The 23,924-nt window shown below is 37.3% G+C and overlaps 1 protein-coding gene across 5 annotated transcripts in view; it reads left to right on the top strand.

The window, feature by feature from the left end:
• The window catches only part of RAPGEF2 (Rap guanine nucleotide exchange factor 2), a 184,710-nt gene that overhangs the window by 52,687 nt on the left and 108,099 nt on the right, over positions 1-23,924 (top strand). For all 5 annotated transcript variants that reach the window (XM_014883662.2, XM_014883658.2, XM_088163649.1 and 2 more), the window contains exons 2-4: positions 4,458-4,528; positions 8,031-8,087; positions 22,301-22,384. In XM_014883662.2, coding sequence (XP_014739148.2) covers positions 4,458-4,528; positions 8,031-8,087; positions 22,301-22,384 — 212 coding nt within the window. The remainder of the gene's footprint in view (positions 1-4,457; positions 4,529-8,030; positions 8,088-22,300; positions 22,385-23,924) is intronic.

Below are 23,924 nucleotides of genomic sequence, written 5' to 3'. Positions count from 1 at the left end.
GCAAATCAGTGTAAGCTTGCAATTTTTAGAGTGGTTTAAGTTTTTCTGTCCAAAATAGCAAATTTTCATACCTCTATCATCTTAATAAAGTAAAAATGTCTTCATTAAGCTAGTATGAATTTGGGTCCAGCATTCTGGTTTGGGTTTCTCTGCCTTGTGTAGCTGGCAAACATGTTTGAAGCACAAATCAAATGGATAAGAAAGTCTGAGCATGAAGATAGACAGATTTTTATTAGAATGGAGGGCAGAGGTAAGGTTGCAGACCAGTATGTTTCTGCAGATGCTGTGTTAAAACTTGAGTGTCCTTGTTTTGTTTCAATGTACAGTCAGAACTTTAAAGTGATCCATCTGACACCACAGAAACAAGTAAATTAAGAAATAACACTGAATTAAACAAATTTCGTGCTGCTTCCCACACAGCAACCCAAGCATATGACTTTGGCTGCAGTACAGATTTAAGTGTAGATTAGATTTCAGTCTTTTAGTTTTCATTTAAATAAAAACATGCTTTTAAAATCTGCACTAATTTGTGCTTTGCGTTTAATTTTTGGATTTGGAGTTTCCATTGAGATGCTTTTTCAAGCTGTTGCCACAACCTTTGTGTAGCAAGAGCAGCTGAGCCTTTGCAGGGCTTTTGCCTTTTTTTCCCTTCTTTTTAAAATTCTGCTGGCTGGATAAAACTGGGAAGCAGAAAGCTGGTAGTTCCTCCACGCTTTTAGATGAGTAGTCCTTCCTGTAGCAGAATATTTAACCAGTTGTAGTGGTGACGATTAACGGTGCTCCTCTTGGCTATTCCAACTCTTAGGAAGTTATATTCGAGACAATGAAGGCAGAAGCTGGAGAGAATGAGGCTCTCAGAGGTTTCGGTGGCTCGGTCTGCCCTCCGCTGGTTATTTGGGTACACGCCTTGTGAGAGCAGCATCCGAGGAGGCGTCTGTGCTGTTGTCACTTGCCTGCCTGAACATACCCTGTGCGTTCGCTAGAGGCAGCTCGCAGGGACACTGCGAACTGGCAGAAATGTTTGTGTAAGTCACAGTGGGCTTAAATTTAGCTGCTGCTTTAAGGGTTTTGCTTAACCAGTCGGCATAAATCATGTAGGCGTGTCGAGTCCTTTAAAGACAGAGTTCTTTTCCTGAGAAATGTAGAAGTTTAGCTTTGTCAAGTGTCTTGAATATCAAAATCAAAAACTTTCATAGCTTACATGCCTGAGTTTGTGTGTGTGATTTCTGTGAAATGGTTTCATTTCACGCACTTGGAATCTGCTTAGTACGATATTGCAATACTTGGCACTGATGTTTCCAAAGGGCTCTTGCATTCTGTCAGTTCACTTCGAATTCAGAAGTTGAAAATTGGTGTTCGGTAATGAGTATTTTTGCCAAGTAAGCGGAGTGTAATTTTTCCTGAGATAAATGGAAAACTGATGTGACTTAACAACAACCTAATAACAATAACTTGGCATTCTGCTTTTATTTTTTTTAAATTAGCTTCTTCCTCTTCAGTGCTGCAGGCTGACTGAAAGTGTGCAGAGCCTATTGACCACGCATGAATATATATTTTCTCTTTTGACTATACTGTAGCTTTTTGTACTTTGCAGTTATTACGGAGAAATTGATTGAAAGAGATGTTGCTGTATTTTGGTTACTTCAATTTCAATGCCCAGCTTTTGGTGCTAGAGGGAGCTGTTCCCTGCCAGACGCCTCTGGAAAGACCGCTTAAGGAATGGGCAGCAGCTCTCTATGGAAGCTGAGATGTTAGAATGTTTTCTTGCTGCCCTTCTTTCTTTTTTTTTTTTTTTTTTTTTTTTTTTTTTTTTTTTTTTTTTTTTTTTTTTTTTTTTTTTTTTTTTTTTCCCAAATCGAAAAAAAGCCCCTCACCTTAGTTCTCTCAGTGACGAGGTATCTTTAGCCAGCAACTATGATGGAAGCATAAGTAAAGACTTCATTAATTGTGCTTTTTCCTCGCCTCTCCCTTTTATTAGAGTTCTTTAGATTTTTAAAAATCTCTTTATCCTTTTTTTTTTTTTTTTTTTTTTTTTTTAGTCAAGGACCTCCACCATCTACAGGTCCTTATCTAGGGACCTACGGGACGTTGTATTTGGAAATATTTGACAAGTATGCTTGTATTTTGAAAGGGCATTACCTACTTTAAAAAAAAGAGTTCACTAAGCATACCTTGTTGCTTGTGAAATCCGTCAGAATGACTTAAGGCTGGGCTGGATGAGGTTTTGAACTGCTTTATGTAGTGAAAGTAGACCCTGCCCATGGCAGGGATGTTGGAATTATGATCTTTAACATCCCTTTTTAACCCAAACCCTTCTACAGTTCTATGAATCTCTTCCCTGATTTAATGCATTCCCTTTGCACTAAGTCACTTCAGCTGCATTTCTCTCAGAACACAACCTGTGTTCATCACTCCTTTGTTCATCTGTCGAGTTGGTCACTAGATTTGTGTCACCCATCAGTTTTGGAAACTACATGCCCATGGGTCCACTCCTGGGTCTGTAAGCTAGCATCCCTAATGGTTCTTTATTCTTCTGTGAATACTTTGCAGCAGATAGTCTCTGCCATTCCAAAGAAACCTCCCTGCGAGGTGCTGGAAGAAAGTTGCTCTCCTTTTTTCTCTGCTTGTTGTTAGAGACTTGCTGGACATGAGCGAAGGCAGCACTTTCCTGGCCAGACTCTTTTCCATGTAAGATGCTGCTACGAGCATCCGGTCCTGCGTGGTGCCCTCCCAGCTCGGCACGGCAGCTGTGGGGCTGTGCCGTGGGGCCCGGCCCGGCGGGACGAGCAGCGCCGCGGCCGCCACGGCCACCGTCTGGCTCGCCCCTCACCCTCTGCTCGCCGCCCGCCAGTGTGGCGAGTGAGCAGGCCACTGACTGCCGCCCACACGTCTTCTCACACAGTTTAATCTGCATGGAAAACAAAAAGACGAGCCGCTACTGTTGTTCTCTCTTCAGAACCTTCTACGTGCGGAGTCCCTCCGTCCCAATGCATGCATAATTACTTCTGTCCTTGATGTGCCCTTTTCTCTTCCAGGGACCAAGGCCTCTAGAGGGCAAGGGAACAGAAAGGCCAAAACTGAAGTGAAATTGCAGCACTTTGGCTTGTGTGTTTCTTCTGCTTTTTCAAACTGAACACTTGCCTTTTCCACTGTGAGAAAAAGACATGGTTTTAGTTACAGAATGAGATACACTCAGTGGCTAAGGCTAAATAGATGTAACTCCTGGTATATTTTCTGATCTGTACCATGGTTTTAGCAAGTACAGCATGTTTCTGCAATTAATGTATTTAGCAGGGTTTTTTTTTCTTTCTTAAATTTAAGTTCTCTCTGCGATGTCAATTATTTGTCTTTGCCTAATGAACATTCTTTCATTGTGTCTGGAAACAAGTATTTCTCTAGTTTTTAGGCAATTTTAAATTCACAAATATTTCAGTGATCAAACCTTTTATGAATTTCTACCTTTTGATATATTCCATTACTTGAAAAACATCTCACAGTAAGCTACAAGAGTTGTGTTGGTGTTAGTTTATTCTCAACTTTGTCAGCCTCAGCTAGTGGTTGTGGACTGTTGCTCTGATTTTTAATGAATGGATTTAATTTAATGGATCATACTTTGTCTCTCAACTAGCAAGTTCTAAAATAAGAAAAAGGATGATAAAACAGCATGAAATCCATGATCCAAAGTTAAATCACTCTTAATAGAGGTTGTTGGCTTCACTGAAGCTTTCTCTTAAATCTTATTTTAAGTATAACTAGAGCAAAGCCTCTAGCCTGGCATTAGTGTTTCCACAGTTGCATTTTAGGATGTTTTAGCCTTGGATGTTGTTTTCGTATCTTTATTAATGTTTTGTCAGCTGGATATTGGAGGTCCACTATGGTTGAATGTAAAACTTCACCATATTATAACAAGAATCATATTTGTTTTTCTTATCTCATGCCAATAATATTCTGTTCATGCCAGCTTTCTTTTTTTCTTCATTTAAGATTGTGGATTATCTTCTGTTTGAAGAGGATACAATTTTAGAAATATCTCTGTACAATGGGTTATTTTGTTCGATGTTGTGATGTACTTTTTCCTTTCCCCTGAACATGAAAAGATTGATTTCTTATGACGTCGCTTTACAAAGCAAATGAAAGTTTTGGGATGTTTGCTTTGGAAAGCAGGATTGTGATAATTGCAAAATAGTTCACTGTAATTCTGGAATAGGCTTGTTTCCTAGACATAAAGTAATGACAGCAAAAACAGAAAGGTTTCTGTATTTGACATGGATGTGCTATCATTCTTCCTCGTGTGAGGTTCCAGATTATAATCAAAAGTATTCCTGCAGTTGGCCTTTAACCTCCTGGAAAGTGGCCCTACTACCCCTGTTAAGAGAGCTTTGGATGCTTTTAAAACCAGTATTTTAACAGCTCTTACCAAACTGAGAATACTAAAAATGTTTTCCTTATTTTTGTAGGACTTGGAGATTGTGTATTCATATTTACATGGAATGGAAGCATTGTCTAATCTGAGAGAGCATCAGCTAAGGTATGATACTTTGTCATTAAAAACCGTATATGTTAATGCACTAACAAGGCAAAGGAACAGTAATTTTGGTAACCATATACTACTCTTGTGTATCCTACCTCAAACAGCCTATCACTGCATTCTTTTCTTCCCTTCTTTATTATTCTAACGCTTCCTCCTTGTGTGTCTGCATAGTATATCTCTATTTGTTCCATCCTATTCCTATCTATTATGGATGCATTTGTTTTATTTTCAAACTTTTGGACTAGAAATAAATGCTTTCATACAGAGTACAAGTCCATATATTGATGAAATCAATTATGTACTATAGTAATCATCAGAGCAGAGTCTGTTTTTCAGCTCCTGTTTCAGTTTGTGCTTGCTTTTGTGTGGAAATTTTAGATGCATTGTATACAATACATGCAAATAATAGTAAAGATATTTGATAAATGCCATCACTTTTTATTAAAATGTTTCATGAAGCAAATCAAGTCAACAGTTTCCTGACAGCTTCCTATTTTTTTTGTAAAGACTTGTGTTTATTTGATTTTTAAGTAATTGTTTCAGTTGTCCTCCCACAAGCATCTTACAGCAGAGATTTTCAAGGGTGTTTGGGTATTAGTGGGAGCAGCTACAGTAGAAGGCCAGAACATCTCCTCTATGCCCTGTGGGTAGAGAGGGTGAATTACTGCTGTTTTATATCCTGAGCTTTGACAACTTCGACCACATCTGAGGATACTGAAGTAACTTTGACTTGATTAATACTGGTTTAGGTTCTAATTTCTGGCCTCTTGCTTCGTCATTCTGTGGGAGTCCACATTCCCAAGCCAATATTCTGTAATTTGGAGAAAATAAAAGGCGGGGTTTTCTTTCTTCCAAAGTGCTCAAGATACGTTTTGCAATGTGAATGTTAATTTCAAAGAAGTCTCTGTAATTAATTTTGCTTTGGAAGGAGGTCATGGTTACATTCAGTTGAAGTATTCTGTGTTATGTTGTTATATGCAATACTTTTAGCACATGAAGTTTTGCACAGTTGGAGTTGAGCTGATGTTAACTTGTTTACAAAGATCAAAGTGTGCACATATGGTTGTGTGGTATGCTGATGTGTGCTTCTTGGCTTCCTGTGCAGCATGAGGCTCTTGCTGAGGAATGTGTGGAACTCGTTCTCCCAGCATAGCGAATTCCTCAAAGAGAGCTTCTGTTTACAGTACCATACATGGAAAAGGCTGGGCTCCCAGTAGATGTTGGACTGAAAGCTTTTATAGTATCCTTTAGGATACAACTCCTCTTGTGGCGGTGGAACACCACAAAAATCTCTGAGATTCATTAAAACGGAATGTATTAAATGTAGCCTCTAGTACTCTAGTAAGTGAATAACTTACCATTTGTCTTGCTGGTGATCTCATCTGTAATTTATTACATTCGTTGAGGAAGTGGATAAAGATCACAGTTGAGTGATTGAGCAAAAACTGGACACCAGTATTGATCAGAACTAATTCAATTTTTCAAATACTTGAGGAAGCAATCTAGTTTGTACTACTTGGTCACTGTAACTTCTGGCTGTTCGCTGTAACACAAACACTGAAATGCTTGGTTACCTTCTGTTGAGAGGCATTTTCTCCTCTATTGCTAATAATGGGACCAAAACGCTGTAAAACTCAGTGCCAGTGGTGAACTTGTGACTTTATGAAGAATGTGCTTCCTTCTGTCCGAATTCAGGGGGGAACAAAACTTGCTTGTTGAAGTGATTCTGTTTCCTGTGACTTCTGCTCTTAGGTGGCACACTGCCCAGCATCGCTCGAGACCAGTAGGGCACAGACTATCCTTGGGCAGTGTTTAAATTTTTAAATCTGATTCCTAGCAATGACTTCTCTTCTGGTATCTTTTCATCAGTGACTTCATGTTTGTGCTCCCCTTCCCTCTCAAAACAGGATCAGAGAAGGAAGATGAAAACCCAGGAGGTAGAAGCAGACAGTAGCTTTTCAGTGTCTGTAAAAGATTTTGACAAGACCCAACATTATGGTGGAGAGAAGTATCTGAAAAAAGATGATTCTGTGGTTCAAACTATTTTTGCTGTGCCAGGATGGAAGAAGATTTTTCATTAGCTGAAATTGATACGCAATACATAATGCTTAATTTCATACAACAGAGACGTTTTTCTGTGAGAAAAGTTCTCAGAAATGGTCCAAAGTGTAGATCTAAAACAGCGGGGTGTGTGGGAAAGGCTGTGGTAGTAAAACTTGATTCTTAATTTTTATATCTATCTGCAAACAGAATTAAGATGTCAATTTTCTATTAACAATTTATGAATTACTATGATACCACTATAAGCCTGCCACTTGAACAGAAAAAGCATTATTTCTTAGTGGGCTGAAGTAACAAGTAAAATCCTGTGAGAGATGAGTGCTAAGGTGGCTGATGTAGCAGTCTGTTGACTATTGCAATGAATGATCTAGTAAATGGCAATTGATTGTTATGTCAAACCCAGACCAACTCTTACAGGCCTCAAATCAACTTTTTGGAGACTTTTTGCCTGAGCAGCAATTTTTGAGTGCTTTTGTCTACTTATGATTGCTGGCAGCTGGTCATTGATATACCAAGATTCTGATGATGGATTATGTGAGGAAAGAGAATTTATTTCCAGAATTTAAATATAGTTCCTTATTTGAATGTTCTCATGAGCCTCTTAGGTAAATCTCTGTCTGACTGTCAAATAGCCTTGGGGTTTGCAGTCTGCTTTAGAGCTGTAAGACAGGCCAAGGGAGGCAGTGGGATTTTTTTTGTCCCCCCCTCCACCGCAGTAATTCACAGGGCTATTTCCTTGAGGCAATAGACAGAAATGGCATTGTGCTTTTTTCTACATCAAGTTAACATTGCATTTCCTAGTATGTGGTAAGTTCTATTATAGTTGCTCTCTATTATGCCACATTTGTCAGGCAGACAGTGAATATGAAAGCACTTTAATCCTCCCCACTAGACAGAGGATTTTCCTGCAGGAAATTCTCTCCACTTTGAGCCCTCTGGGATTTCAGCATTAAAATCTCATGGTAATTTTAAAGTTGCTGAATTTTAGCAAAATGAGAAGCACGCAACATAACTTCTTGTTTTATCTATTGGGCCCGACTTGAAAAAGAGAGCAGTTTTTATATTGTATCTCTGATTACTGTTGCACGTAGTACATTTCCCACCATTTCTAAAATTCAGAATTGTTTTTATAAAGCTACTTGCTTTTATCGCATCACTAAGAATGAGATCAATATATTTTTACTTATTTTTATAGAATTTGTTATGGGAACAGCTTCATCTAGTGCCCTAAATCAAATTGATCTTGGATGAACTAATAACTTAAATGCTTAGATTTTACAATTTGCTCTCTTGAATTATGAATCAACTTCGGTTTAAATTAGCGGTTGGTTTCTGTAAGTACTGGAAATTATCTGTGGAAATGCTGAGTAACTTTAGAAAGTGAAGTCTTTGTGACACTGATAGGAATTGTAACTAAAATTGACTTCTTCCCTTTCAGATTGATGTGTGAAACGGTTAGATACGAAAGGCATGAAGCAAATGAAGTGCTGTACTAGTAAGTATTTCTGCTTCCTCTTGTATGATGTTCATAGAATTAATTCACATTAAAGTGAGTTGAGGACTGCTTAGTGCCAAAATTCCTTGCCTAGTGTGCACAGTCTAAGTATAAATGATCCACTTCATTTTCATCATCAAACACCAGGGGAATTTGCTGGTGCCAGGGAAAGAGCTAACAGTGGCTCTTGCTTGGTGGTGCATGTTGCATTAAATTTATATAAAATTAATATATGGATGTGGGATGTCTTCTCATTAATTGTCATTTAGTCTTACTTCAGTTTTGTGAAAGCATTAGTACTCAGCTTTTTGTGCCAGTGGTGCCAAATTGACAAATCTAACATGGTTTATGATTAGCAGGGATGTGCTCTAGTGTCAGCTCAGATTTACAGTAGAGATCTGAGAATTGTGATTGCTTCATTTATGGAAGCAATTTATTGAAACAAAATGTTTAGCAGATTCTTACTTGTGCCCCTAACCCAGACTCTAAATGCATATTTTTCTAAGTTGTCTGGCATTATTTGAACATTTAAGCATACAAAAAATACACTTTTATACCTTCTTTTGTACATGTGTATTTTTTTCCTATATGGAGCATCATGAGGAAAATGTGATTGAGTAAACTCAAATGCTGGGCCTTGACAATTCAGCAAAGTTAAATTAAGGTCTAACAAAACCCACTAATGTTATGTATGGGAAATACACAAGGTCAAAATCTTGGATAGATAAAATCTATAGGTAAATAGATAATTTTAATTAGACCAATATAATCTTTATTCATTTTGCACACTAATTTGCTAGGGGTCATTGTGCTGATGATGTCCTTTTCTAGCCAGTTGGTTTGTGTCTCTTACGTAACAGGGTTTTTGTTTAGACCCAGTATTTTGGTCACTCTAAGCACTGACTTAAATTTGAATTATATGCTGAATGAATCCATACTGTTAACTAACCATATACTCAGTGCTGGCAAAAATTACAGGAAATATGTGCCTGAGAAAATACAATTCACAAACAGGAGATTGTGAAATCTGGGTTAACTGGAAGTGCATTTTGCAATTCTTTTGCACTGATTTCCTTTGTCACTCCTTTCATGTGACTTCATCTTCGCTTTGGTTGTTTGCCTGTCATTCCTATTTAGTTGCTTCTTGACATTTTTTTCCCCATGATTTATTCAAAAGATTGAATGGGCAGTTTGGCAGTTTCTGGATATAGATGCTAATGCAAAATGTGCTTGTTCTAGCATTTCACATCTCTGATTTAATGTTCAATGGGCTAAACCTCAAAGTTAACAATTAATATTTTCTATTTAAAAAAATGAAAAAGTCCATATTTTGAAACTAAAAATATATGTTCTGTTACTCTGAGCTGTAGCTTAACATTTTTTTAATGAATAATTTGAGATCTACTTAGTAAGAAAATCCCATGAAACCTGCATTCTAATTTCAGTGTACTATTTTTAGGGTAATGAACTTGGAGAGATTTTTTATTTCATAAATTCAGCCTATGTGTTGAAGATGCACTCTTCTGAAATATGGAATTTCAGTTTTGCTTTGTACATGTTTGGAAAAATTCTTTGATTACTACAGGAGAGAAGCAAAGTGATAGCCAGGCTGGGACTGATCCACTCAGTTCTGAGCTATAGGAAATCAGCTTGGAACATGCAACCTGGTTACTTTTTAATGAACTTAACAGAGTTACCACTTGACTCTCTTATTTTTATCATAAAGACTAAGGCATTAAAAGAGTATTAGATTTTAACATTTTAGATTGTTTTTTTAAGTTGCAACTTCTTCCCCCTGCTCCGTGATGGTATATTTGCTTTGAAATCTGAAATTGGGTGCTGTTTCTATTAAAATAGCTGCAACTGTTGGAGCTGTTAATTGACCTGTTTGACCTCCCTGAGGCAAAACTTAATGTCTCAGTGCAGAAAAGCTAAATCTTTATTCCTAAATGCTAATGGGCAGACAGACTAATGCAGTTGCAGTGTTTATTTGATCAAAAATGTTTCATTGTGAAAGCTGTGTATCTATCTGCTTTGTCAGTGATATGTATAAAAAAGTAAGTTTCTATTGCGTGTATGCAATGCTGAAAATAATTGTGTATTCCTTATAAGCACATATTTTATCCTACACTAAAAAGCAAAAAAAGTTAATTGTCATGGTAACTCTGTAGATTTTTTTTTTTTTTTTTTATGACCAAAGGGATAAAATGGAGCACGTTGTTTAAAATTGGCTCATCACATCTGCGTTTACTTTACTATCAGTGGGTGTACATGGTAGTGACAAATTCTCAAACCCTACGGCCATCTCACTGTTTAAATGGAAACTGGGTTACTAGAAGTGGCAGTTCATCTTGAGTTATTTTTCATTTGCCAGTCATTCTACTCCTTTCATTTGATGAGAGTTAATGTTAAAAGGGCTTAAAATCTGCAATTCAAAACTTCAGAATTGAGCCTTACTTGACATGCATATTTGTTTTGGGTTTTTTTTTAACTTGCTACCTTTATTCAAATCTAGTTAGATTTCCAACTAGAAATCTCATTTAAAAATAGTTATTTTGGTCACTTAATATATATTGTATCGGTAGTCTAAAGAAAAAAATGTTCTGTTTTCATGCATGCATGATAGTAATTCTTGATGTCTCCAGTAATGAGCTTCCAATTAGCATTTTCTTTGGAAAACAAAGTTCTAGCAGATTTGTAGAGGGTGTTTATGCCTCTGGACAGTTGAACAAAATTTTTCGGATCAAAATTGAATTTTGTGCTATGATGGCAGAAGAATCTTTGGCAATAAGGGCTTTGGGTGTAAGCAGACAAGTATGTGTCTAACAAAAGAAGCACCTCTTTTTCTTCCTCATTGGTCATATGAGGGTTGTATGTGTTTTTCAGCCATACTGTTTGATATTTCTGTGTATGCATCAGTGGTGCTTGGTTTACTCTTTTTGTAAGGAAATCTTGTACTTTTTTAAGCTTCCCTTATTTTCTTCACTAAGAATATTGGATTGGCTGAAAATATCTTGTGGTTTGCTGACTTGCAATCCAAAGTCGTTCAATAAAACCTCATGTTTCTGAATTGCCATGCTGTAGCACAACGTAGTTTTGCGATTACATTCCCTGTAGTTTGAGCAATTTAATCATTGTTTTTAAAAAATATGAAGGAAACCCTAGCCCAGGTTATTGTGAAGCGTGTTTTTTTTTTTTGTTTTTTTTAGAGATCCTTCAAATGAAATCCTGATAGGATATATGCTCCTACCTCCTACATGTCCCTGCTGAGAAGATTTCATTTTCGATTAGAGTTCTTAATAGTAACAAATTTTGCAGTCTGTAGGATTTTAGTAGTAGACTACTGGTTGTGATGGTAGTGATTCTTAAAAAAGGACAAGTGTTTAAAAAAGAGTAGTTATCTCTTGGACATCTTGAGCTTAATTTTAATGCTAATGTCTCTGGCTGGAAAAAGCTCTTGTCTAATGTCAAAATATTTGTGTGCTTTTATGTAATTCAGTTTGCAACCTTTAATAAAATTCAGCATGGAGAAAGAAAAGTAGAAGTTATATATATAAACTGCAGATTTCAGAGAAAAAATGTTGTGTGTAAAACATTACTACAGAGAATGTTCACAGCTGAAATGAGAAACAGCAAGCTGATTAGTTTCTAAGTTACTGATGTGGTAGACAGGTGTGAGACAAAAAGCTGAGCAATTACATTGTGTCTTGATTTTTTCCTCATTCCCAATTTGTCATGCAGTCTGGAATGAAAAACATCTATTTGTATTAAGACTATAGTGGTTGTATGGTGATGGAATTGGGAGGGAAAAGGGGATGAGAAGTGAAGGCTGTAAACAAGATAAAGATATATAATTTCAGCTGATTATTTTTTAACTTTTCACGATTAGAACCAAATTCTCAGGTCTGTTAGCAGTAATATCACCATCCAGCCTTAGCCAAGTTTTCTGAGTTACATCACCATGGCAAATCACAAGACCCAAACACATTGGTGCTGGGCTAGTCATGCAGCCTTCTTCAGGACTGGCTTGGCCCAGCCATCACATCCTGAAACAAAGGAAATCTGGAAAGGGAATAACGCAGCACAACTTCTTGTTGTGCTACTCAAACATTGATTGTTTTGTTAGATGAAAATGTTAGTGTCTTTCATGGGGTAGAGCAGAATATCTCAGAAATGCTGCAAGGCAGTAGTTCTGTGCAATGACAGGTGAGAAATAGATCTGTGAGTAGTCTTTTTAAGAGTGGGAGTCCAAGAGTCATGCTTTTAAGTCCTACAATAAAAGCAACATTTACTGAATTCATGGGTCTTTTGTGGTAACATATTGCTCTGAAGGCTCTCAGTAGGACAGAAGCAGTGCATGCAAGCCAACAAAAAATATGCCAAAATTTCTGTATGTTTCTGCATAGCCTAACTTGAAGTGTGACAAAAATGAGCTAAAGCTATCTTCTTTAGCTATTCACACACACACACTCAGAGAATATTGAGTTGGAAGCGACTCATAAGGATTGTCATGTCCATCTCTTAAGTGAATGGCCCATACAGGGTTCAAAATCACAAACTTGGCATCATTAGCACTGCTCTAGCTAACTGAACTCATCTCGGAGTCTCATGATTTTTAAACAGAGCAGCACTGCTGAGACCACCTTACTGAAATTGTGTTAAGATGGAGTGCTTTTATAGATGCAATGTATGTGGTCTATAGCTGTATATGTTTGCATCTTACAGATATAAAACTTAAGTCCTAAAAGACTGCAGAAAGGAATTGCTAGAGAATGTTCCAAGTAAGAATTGATAAGAGGAACTGGCCTCATGTTATGCTGGGGAGGTTTAGATTGGGTTATAAAAAGAAGAGTTACAGAAGTGGTTGTCAAGCATTGGCACAGTCTGCCCAGGGAAGTGGTTTAGTTACCATCCCCGGGGATATTTAAAAGATGTAGACGTGCTTTGGGACATGGTTTTAGTAGTGAACATGGCAGTGGTGAGTTAATGGTTGGGCTTCGTGATTGTAAAGATCTTTTCCAACTTAAATGATTCTATGATTTCTGGGTCAGTGTCAGAATTTTCAGGTAGATCTCTGCAGGCAATATATGTATTCATTCATGCTTCTTCTACATCCATAAGTTTCTGTGGAAGTTCTGCATCAGTATATTTAATAATGCAAAGAAGTTCTGCAGCAGGGCTGGCCTCTTCTGTTTTGTCCTGAAAATATTCCTAAAGGTGTATTGTGCCTTCTGATAATAGGGCAGGTGCCAAAATATCATTGGGATGCTGCCAGTTCTGCACTGCAGTAAATCGGGAACACATATGTTGTGTTGAGGATATGTTTTCTGTGGGGATTTTTTTTTTTAGACAATTTCTATCATTAAAATAAACACATTCAAGGACTTGGCAGTTGTCTCTGTACAAACAGACACTGAATTAAGGCTTCTTAATAGTGTCACTGATCAATGTTACAGTCTGTTGGCTTAGCACAGCCAGTTCCAAATTTGTGTTATTGTTTCACCTAATTTTGAGACTTCCTTGACTGATGACTGAAGTAATATTTTTGTGCCTTCTTTATTGTAAATGTCTCGCTGAAAGCTATCATATTTTTGTTGTAATTCTGAGAACTTTGAGGCACTCAAAGCTTTGGTTTTGGGGACACATTAGGAAGTTGTAAGATATAAGAACAGGTTTGTCTGTATTGACCTCAGAGTGTTTTGGATGCAAGATCATTTTATTTTGCTGCTTCTGTAATTGTTTTCTGGTGATTTAGGAGACTAATTTTTGTTTTGAATTTTTCTTCTGATATGAAGGGCTAATTCACTGTACAAGTTTAATACCAAGACTTTGATGATAATAGGTCAATTAGCTTCTGTGCATATATTTGTATAATGTATTTATTGATTGCATGTTTAATCCACTACCTTAGACTGACAGGCATTACTGACACTCTGTAATGATCTCTAACTTGACCAAAATTCTTGTCTTATTTCACTGATTTTATTTCAGAAGTGAAAAAAAAAATGCAAATAACCTAAATATGCTTAAAAAATATACTTCTGATTATTTGTTTTCATGAATACTGAGTAATTGTTTCCTATGGTTGTCTTCTGCATTTCCCATTGTCGCTACCAGGAGTCAAGACACGAGTTTTCATCTTGGGTCCATCTGTAAAACATAATCATGGACATAAGTTGAAATATGCATACTGTTTAGAGACAATCATGAGCTCAAAATTCTGAGTTAATCAGTTTTATTACTGAATATATTTTAACTCTGTCTTAAATTTATTCCTATTTCTAATCTTCACTCTAAATATGACTTTAACATGTTGATATAAGAAGAGAAGTGTTTGAAAATTGTGTGTGGCTGATATATCAAGCACCAATCTCTTACTTCTGTGTTTGGGATATACCTCTTAATGTGATCAAGAGCATCTGAAATGCTCTGGCAGATGTCAGGTAACTGCTTAACTGGCTTAATAAAGAGGATTAGAGGCAGTGCTGACAATGTTAGTAAGCAGTTTTCTGGTTATTCTGTGTTTGAACACTACAGCACTAGTGGGCAGGATCTTCAGGCAATGAGATGTCTACCTGAGAGAATTGTTCAACTTAGACATGTTTGACATCCCAAGGCACTTCAGGGCTAATGTCTAATTCTGGCAATGATTATTCAGGTAAAACAATAAACCACCTATAGGTCTCAGCATAGAGAGAATGACTAAAATGAGCAAAGAGAAACAGACAGATTAATCTGCTGGAAGAATATCATATGAAACATAAGCTTGCAGAGCAATGTTCTTTGGGATTTCTTCTTGTGTAGTGCTTAAATGTCTGAAAGAGCTCCCAGTTCTGACATGTCAAATTTCCATTGTTCTGCTTCTCTCAAGCGGAGACCTGGGAATGTGAGCCATGTCTTTGGAATTACTCTGCTTACTTTTTGGGGTTTATTGAACTTTGAACAACACTGAGTACAATTACATGAAAGTGTAATAGGTACACCTTGGTTTGTAAGTTCTTTTATCAAAACAATTACAAATGTTAGAGATACTAGGATGATGGTATTATATCCAGTTTAAATGTAAGACTTGAATGAATCCTTTAGTGGTTGTATTTTAAAGAATTACTGTCACCATAAATCAAACTAGCTTTTTCACAACCAAGAAATTGTTCTTGCTGAATTCATGACCTTTTTATGACACAGCTTGAAAATAGCTCTGAATGGAAAGTAATTCTGGATGTTGATGATGACTTAAGTTAGGGGTCCTTCTAGCATCTGGAGTTGCTGGAAGTCCAGTGTTGGAGGGAGAATGACACTTCTGTTATTTAGGTCTCAGGACAGATACAAGAGCAAAAGGAATATTAAGCAGTAACTATATGGAAGTAATTTCCATCCTTGTTTCCACTGAAACCTGCATGCTGCTTAGCTTTTTTCACGGACTGTTTTAAAGGAGTTGTCTGAGAAGCCAATGACCAGAAGGTGGGCAGAAGAGCAAACACTTTTGTTTAGCATGTGCTTTACGTCCAGGTACTGAATTTTGCACTGAAGTGGTATCTTATTTGACAGAATTAAAGCATGCTTCACAGCAGTCGTCACAAAGACCTACAAATTCTTGCCACTGCACAAACTTAGGATGTTCATTATCTCAGTTGAACCTGAGTAGGCATGTGCTCAATATGATTCGTTATTCCAGAGGTTTTATTAGTGCTGTGTCTCATTTTGATGGAGAATGAGAATTAAATGGATTGCTCTTTTTAAAATCAAGCTGTTTCTAAACAAGTCCTAAAGAAAAGTAATGTATCAGGACTTGTTAGGATAGAGGAAGACACTACAGCTGGTATAGATATTTGAGATTTATTTGGCCTTTCAAGAGGTTGATTTAAATCTTTATTGTAGCTGACTATTTTGGAGGGTTTTTCAGCACCTTAAGTAATCAGGAAATCTGAAAGCTAAAATCGGAACACCTGTGCTACTGCAGACAGATGCCTTACAGAATTGATATGTGTGGTGGGCATGTTTTCTTGTGAAGAATTTGATATGCCATTAATATATAATTCAGATATATAGTTACAGATGTATAGTTGCAAACATGCAACTGCTGCTGATTGCTTTATATAGAAATAAAATATTTATAATTAGAAAATAGAGCTTTAGTTTTAAGTAGCGTATATGTAGCTACTCGCTGGTCTGGGAATAAGAAGCTGCCCCTTCTTGGGGCATAAATAGATCATAGCATGAAGAGTTTGATACGAGTGCTGGAGACTCTGAGAAAGTCTGCAGACTTCTTGAATTTTGTCAGTCTGGAGATTTATAAGCACCTCTTGATTTTTGAACTTGGAGTGCCTCTGAGGTCTCGGAGAAAACAGTTATATGCTAGAAATTGTGAAAGCCTCAGTCTGAAAATACTGTCTAAGCTCATCAGTGCTGACAACCTAATGATGACATAGGCCATTGCATAATTACACAGTTGAAGTTTCCAGACAGAACAGTTAATTATAGATACAAACTTTCTTTGCATAATTCTGTCTGCAGTTTTTTGTGTAATTTTCAAAGCAGAAAGATGTCCTATCTGGCTGCAGGTTGTAGTTGTGTTAAAGGACTACCTCAAGGAAGCTGGATGGGGAAACACAACAGGAAGGCATTGCAATCCAATTTATGGCTTTCCGTTTCTAGCTCCTGAATTCCTGTAAATCGAGTTCTCTGGCATTCTGGGAAATTACATATAGTTTCTCCAGGAAATCCTCTGCTCTAGAAAGTGCTATAATACAAAAGTCAAGATTTCAAGCAGATTTATTAAAATTTTGTTCAACTAAAGTTCAGATTATGATTAAAACCTGCACCTTGGTGGCTATTTTGGTATTGGCTTTCAGCTTTGCACCACTCTAAGGTTGCTGCTAGAACCTGAATATTCTGAAAGCTTCATCAGTAGGTAGCTCTAACATAGTAGTTATAAGAGAAGAGTGTTAAATCGTGGTACTGGAGTCCTTTTGTTGTTGTTTCTGCAGAACACAAATCTTATTTTCAGGACAGAATTAATGTGTATTGATTTTGTTGTTCTTACTGCCCCTAATGAGTGACTTTGGGCTTGACTTCGTTCTGATTCTCTGCAGGATAAATTGCTGGTGTCATCTAACTTTCTTGGCAATAAATCTTGATTTCTGTAACTAGGGAATGTTGTATAGCTTTGCTACTTTTGGTAGGCAGTATATTTTTAAAGTCCTAAATTTCGTCCAAATAAATACCCAGAACTGAGCTGAAGAAAGATCCCAAAACAAAAAACAGCTTTCCCTCAGTCTTAGGTATTTGAAGCAATGTATTCTGTCACTTAAGGCTAACATGTGGAGTAAAGTCTTGCCTACAAAGGTCTTTGTATGCCTGCTTGGAAATGTACATGTGTCAGTAGTTCCTGGTTTCAACTATTTCCACTCCCACTGTGCATATAGCCCTGCAAGAATGGAGGGAGGGTGCAGAGAGACATTCAAAACTAGAAAGGGAGTGTTATTTGCCTGGGTTAGGTGAGCTTTGCTTGCAGCCTGATGTGGGTCATGGAATCATTAAGGTTGGAAAAGACCTCTAAGATCATTGAGTCCAACCATTAGCCCAGCACTGTGAGGTCTGCCACTAAACCCTCTCCCTAAGCACATCTATACATTTTTAAAATACCTCCATGTATGGTGACTCAAGCATTTTCGTGGGCAGCTGTTCCAGTGTTTGACCACCCTTTCAATATCCGATGTAAACCTCCCCTGGGGCAACTTGAGGCTGACTCTTGTCCTGTTTGTTGCCTGGGAGAAGAGAACCCCGTCTGGCTACAGCCTCCCTTCAGGCAGATATAGAGAGTTACAAGGTCTCCCCTGAGCCTCCTTTTCTCCAGGCTAAACACCCCCAACTCCCTCAGCCACTCCTCACAGGACTTGTGCTCCAGAGCCTTCACCAGCTCCATTGCTCTGTGGAGCTTTCGCGGCTCTTCCAGTCTCCTCATGTGTGACAGCTGGCTCCTCATGCTTCAGTGGTTGTGGTGATGCTGGACAGCAGTGGCATCCTTACTAAACTAGTAATAGAAAAGATCTTACCTCAGCAGATGTCTTTCCTTTTTACATCAGCTTGACTGACAGGTGCTGTGGACCTTCCCCTTAACTCTCCTAAGCTGAAAAAAAACCCCCGTGTCTCTTGAAGGATGCCTTTGTGGAAAGGTCATCAGCATCAATCCTGCTACAGCTAATTCCTAGTGAAGTGCTTATGTAGAACTTAATGCCCTCCTGCAAACCCAGTCAGGGAAGTGTCCTGTCCACAATAAAGCCTTTTTGAGAACAATTTCCTGTTGTCTCTTTGGCAGAAGAAATAGCTTTAGGACAAATAAAGTTGTTAGATTCTTCTGTGGGCTGCTATGGGTAGGCACTATTCTAGCAGTGAAAGAAAACTTTATAATTAGGCTTATTCTCTAGAATTCAGTTTTAATGTTGAAAATAGAATGTAAAATGTGAATGCAAAGAAAACCTTTTGAATGTGAGCATTCTCTGTTGGGTAAAATGGTATTTGCATAAGTCCTCAGGTGGCCTGAAGAAGTACTTTTATAGTTCAGCATCTGCTTCTTCTGTAGTTCCTTCTGTCTTTCATTACAGGCACAAAAGTCCTGAAGAATGCAAATGCGTTGTTGATGAACAAATGTCAAGTGTAGTACAGAAAACATGGAAGCTTGATTGAAAGCCACATGATGTTTGAATAGGATTGTGGAAAGCCCAGAATCCTTAAAAGGAAAGAATTCCACGTGACAGTACTGTCTAGCAAAAGTTGGCTGCCAAGTGGCTTTGTTGAGGCTTAATTCTAATCAACTGGGAGTATAGCAAGTGTTAAAAGCGCAGGAGTTAAATATATTTTCATATGAAAAGAATAGATAGATCAGTGTTTAATTTGCTTTTTTATTTCCAGAGAGAAGCATGTGGGCTCTGGAGAAAGAAATGTGTTTGCTATGCATGTGGGATTCTTTTCAGATGTAAAGACTATATTAAAACACTACTAGTTGAAAAAAGAAGAGAATTAATATCATATCTGTCTTCTTTGCTCTTAAAGATTGTTTTGGAAATATTTATGATGATTTGTCTGACAGTGAAAGTTTTAGAAGAATACAGAGTGTATTTCAGGGAAGTTACCATGAATACAGACACATTCTGTAGTAATATTCCACTACTGTGACATGGCACTATTGAAGTTTTTTTTTAATTTAGAAAATTAAAGTGTTGATTTCAGTAGATATGCATGATGTAAATAGCTTAGAGCTTAGAAATTCTCAAATGTAACTGTGAAAATAAAACCAGTCATTAAGTACACATAAAGCAAAGGGAAAACAAATCCAATTAGATGGTATTCCTCAAGTTTGATTTATTTTTAAAAATCAGTTCTTTCAGCTGTCAAATGAGCAGATGCTTCATTTGATTATATACAAAATGGATAAAGTATGATGTTCATGACAGATAAGTGAGAAGGAGCAACAAATTTTGAAGAGCCAACTTGCAGAGAAAGAATAAACCTGTGAATTGGCAAAAAAAGAGATAAAACTGAGCTGGATGATTAACTGAGTGAAAAGTCATGCTGTGTGTGATGAAATAAGAAAATACCAAACCACTGCGGTTGAATGCATCATCATTCTAAGTGTTTATTAAATGACTCAAAGGTAGATTCAAAAGTAGCCTTAAGAATTGGCATATTGAACATATTGACTGGTGCTTGTGAAAGCCAGTAGCTGCTTTTCTCTTTGAAGTTAAAAGATCTCCAGTGAGAAAAGATAACTGAAGCCCCTTACAAATAGGTAGTTTGAGAGAGGATTTAAAAACTTGATCAGCTCTTAAAAGGAGAAAAATAAAAGCTTGCATGTTAGTAGATTTGCAAAAGTTAAAATACTTTCTATTTCTATTGGCTTAATTTTTTTCTGCTTCAATTATTTTATCATTGGAGGTGCCTTTCTGGAAGCATGAGAAGATCTCCTATATTACTTTTGCTTTAGAATTACAAAATCTGAAAGCCCAGGTTCTGTTCTATCAGAATAAACTTTAATACTTGGTCAAACTACAGTTTTTAGGAAAAGGAAAAAAAACCTAAACCACTCCCAAGACCACAAAACTTATTATGTGATAGTATAACGTGCTGTAATCCACATGGAAGAATTATTATTCACATCCTAGTACAGTTACTTCCCAGGTATTTGGGAAATCACTTTGTTTATATCCATTGGTGAAAATTTATATTTCATAAACTTTTAACTGTGCTAATTAGTCCAGATTATTTATTTGTAGAATGACAGCTATTAAAGAACATAATAAAAAACCTAAGAGATTTGCAGTTCAGTGGCAATGCTGTTGTATGCCTGTCAGCCTAGGACTCGTGGGGAAAGAAGGAATGTTTAAAGATGTATAACTTAACTCAGGTGCATGTTTATGTTTTTAGGAATGATATTTTTTTTTGAAGTGCTGGTTTGAGTTTGTCTGCTTTAACCTGGTTCTCTGCACTTAACGCACAATGTTGATTTTCCTAGACAAGTTTGAGGCAGATACAGACCCATGTGAAAACCAAGCGAGGCACACTTCACAATAGGCAGCTTAGAACACTTCAGCTGTGTGAATCAAAATGGTGTTGTTTTAGCTGTGGGACTCTGTTAGTGCTTTGTTTTCTGTGGTCTATCAGTATGATGAAATATTCCTGAAATCTTGATTTTTGAAGATGTTGTCACTTGTCTGGTGTGTGTGGCTGACCAGCATCACTTCCCTGGTCAGGACATTGGCTGCTAGAAAAGAAATACAATCTCCATCTTCTTATTCAGCTCCTCTGTTCTTGGCAGTAGATTGTGTCCTCTGTTTCCTTCAATTTTCTACATTTGTCCTTTCTCTCATGCTTGTATTATACAGTGGAAAATTAAAACGGAGCATGATCTTAGATTGGATGGTTTGCTCTCAGCTCTTTTAGGCTAGCACATTTGTTTTGAGGACCACTGTGTATGTCCCTCTTAAATTGCAGTTCTTAAAATGAAAAACACACTGCTAACGTGTACATTGCCTACTAAGATTTAAGATTAGATTTTAATACTATGCTGTCAACATTGTTAAAAGATGTGGGCTGTTCTTACTTGAAGTAGACCTAGTTGTTGCTAAAGACTTGAGACATATAATTTAAAAAATGAAGGTGCTACAAATTAATTAAGTAATCTGCATCTCTTAGTGTCACTGGGGATGTGGTTTTCGATACAAATGCTCATGCAGTTCATAAGGATGAACTCCATTAGTCTTGAATTCAATTAGTCAGTTTCTCTGGAAGAAGCAGGAGCGCTAGAAACTGCAGTAGAGAGACTCTCAGCACTGACTGTCAACGTGGAATGAGACTTCTACTGCAGCTATTTCTAGCAGCCTTAATCTATTTTATTTTCCGGTCCAAACATTATTTGAACTTACTTATCCACAAAGAGTCTAGGCACATGAAAATGATTTTGTATTACTCAAGGAGTAACATCTGAATCTGCAGTAGAATGAACTGTTCCCACTGTGCCTGGGTGGCAAAGTCTTCCTCATCCAGTTCCTCTATAGGTTGAAGAGAGGGGAAAAGAAACATTTTGCCTGTTTTGTTGGGAATTTATTCTGGTGCCAGGAAGAGACATGAAAGGGGCAGTGCTTAGCAGCAGCAGATAATGATGACTGGCAAATCTGATGTAGGTTTACCACCTGCAAATGTTTCTGATGGTCTCTTACCTTGTAGAAAGGCATGCTGATGCAGAAAGGAAAATTTCTGTCTTGAAGAAAGGGTTGAGAAGAAGATGGCTAGTGTTGGGAAAGGATGCCTTTATTTATAGAGGGGAAGATGCTACAGCTCTCTTCAGCAAGAACTGAAGAACTGTCATTCTTCAATGCATTTGATAGAATACAATACAGTATATTTACTGTAGCTTGGCTTCCTTTAATCACTTACAGTTATATTTAATTTGAATTGGGCTGTTACCAAATGGATAGATGTTTTTAATAAAGTAAATGAAATTAAGCATTCTAATAATGTATATATTTGCAGGTGGAAATTAGAATAGTTTCATTGAATTACTTTTTAAATAATTGAATTGTGTCTTCCTTCCATAGTTTGGAGCATTTTTGCCTCTTTGATGTTCTTTGTAGCGCAAATTTGGTATTGCTGTGAGTAATTTATATCAAGTGTTTTAAACTGTGTCCTTTTCTTTTCTTTTTTTTTTGTTATTCCAGCCCTGATGATATTGGTACCTGTTGGTATATCCTGCTGTCTGGTTCAGTCTTCATTAAAGAGTCCATGTTTCTTCCAAGGAGCAGGTATGTCAGCTATGAGTGTACTGCATTCTATATTTTAAACACAAATCATGAGATGTAGAGCATTTTTAGAATTAAAAAGTGTTTTATATGTAATGAAACACAGAAGAACAAATCTAAATGCACATCTCCTGCTTTTACTAGCTGTGCTGTTTCATGCCCATAGCTAGAATTGAAAGTCCATCTTTGTGGACAGTGCACAACTGTCCAAAGTGTCATGCAGATGCTGTTGATTTAAAAAATAACACCACTAAAAACCTGACAAATGGAGTGAAGTACTGAGTAGTGTCTTCCTTTGAGTAATCAAATTTCAAATTACAGGATGCACTAGAATTTGGATGTAGATGTTTTCCTTTACTTACTGTGCACAAGTCTTTGGTCCATGTTTTACCATATGCTTAGATCATGTTACTGCAGGTTTTGCTGCTTCTGTTGTGCTTCATTGTCTTGGTTTGAAAAACAAGTGCCTGCTAAGAAAGGCAGGAGCCTCTTTTGAAATGGACAATGTAAATTCCCTCCCTCCAAATTATTATAACTTTGAAATTAAGAGGTTCTCAGGCAAAGATATGGCAATAGGAATAACTGTTCTTTACTAGAAAAAAATTAAAATAAAAGTACAGTAATACGAAAAGAACCAAAACACTGACAGAGTCAGAATAGAACCTGACACCCTGTTGGTCAGGGTGTTGGTAGCAGTCCCATTAAATGGTGGCTGCAGTCCTCCTGGATGACAGATGTGGTTCAGTTGAAGCAGTGTCCTGTAGAAGGGTGCAGTTTTCCTCCGAAGGTCCAGTGATGGTGTGGAAAGGTCTGGTTTTCCTCTGGAATCCAGTGGAAAAAGGTTGCTCTGATGTTCCAAATCTCAGATGTTATCTAGGTAGGAAATGCTTGGCTTCTCCCCCTGGGTGGAGCATCTCCCAGTGGGATGATGTAATTTTATCAGTCATGCAGTGGGGACTCGATGGCCCATTAACAGAAGATAACTCCCTGGAGGAAGGATGGGTTGTGGAAAAGATAAAGAGCACTGCCCCACCTGGTTTCAACAGATGGTGATAGAATACATACTTTTGGTTACACTCTGCTTTGCAAGCCAAGACATTAATGCAAATGGATTTTCAATGAAGAGTGGTTTTGTACATGGAAAAAAAAGTTTGAGTGTGAGGCACTCAAAATTTATACTGCTCCAGTAAAAATAAATATTTGGAGCTATGGAAAAAAAATGCGAGTGATTGCAGTAATTTTAGACTAAAGTGACTGAACTTGATCATTTTAATGGAAGCAGAACAGAATTATTTTGAAATGCTGGTTCGGTACATACTCATTCAGACTACTGTAAAAGATTCCTTAGAAGTATATGGCATGTAATAAAACTTGTGAAAGGCAGAGTGAAAGAATGTCTACACCTGTCTCTGTGAAGTATCATGATAATGAAAGCACTAGAAATTTTTAAATATTTTAAACAGTAGGAAACCCGTTCATGGCTAGTGTTGGTTGGTGTATGAAGCATTAGATCTTGAAATCCGGCTTCCAGTGAGAGGGAGAG

The sequence above is a fragment of the Sturnus vulgaris genome, chromosome 4 (genome assembly GCF_052056855.1).
Source record: "Sturnus vulgaris isolate bStuVul1 chromosome 4, bStuVul1.hap1, whole genome shotgun sequence".
Lineage (NCBI taxonomy): Eukaryota > Metazoa > Chordata > Aves > Passeriformes > Sturnidae > Sturnus > Sturnus vulgaris.
The sequence above is the reverse complement of the archived record's forward strand: the minus strand, read 5'-3'. Positions and strand labels throughout refer to the sequence as shown.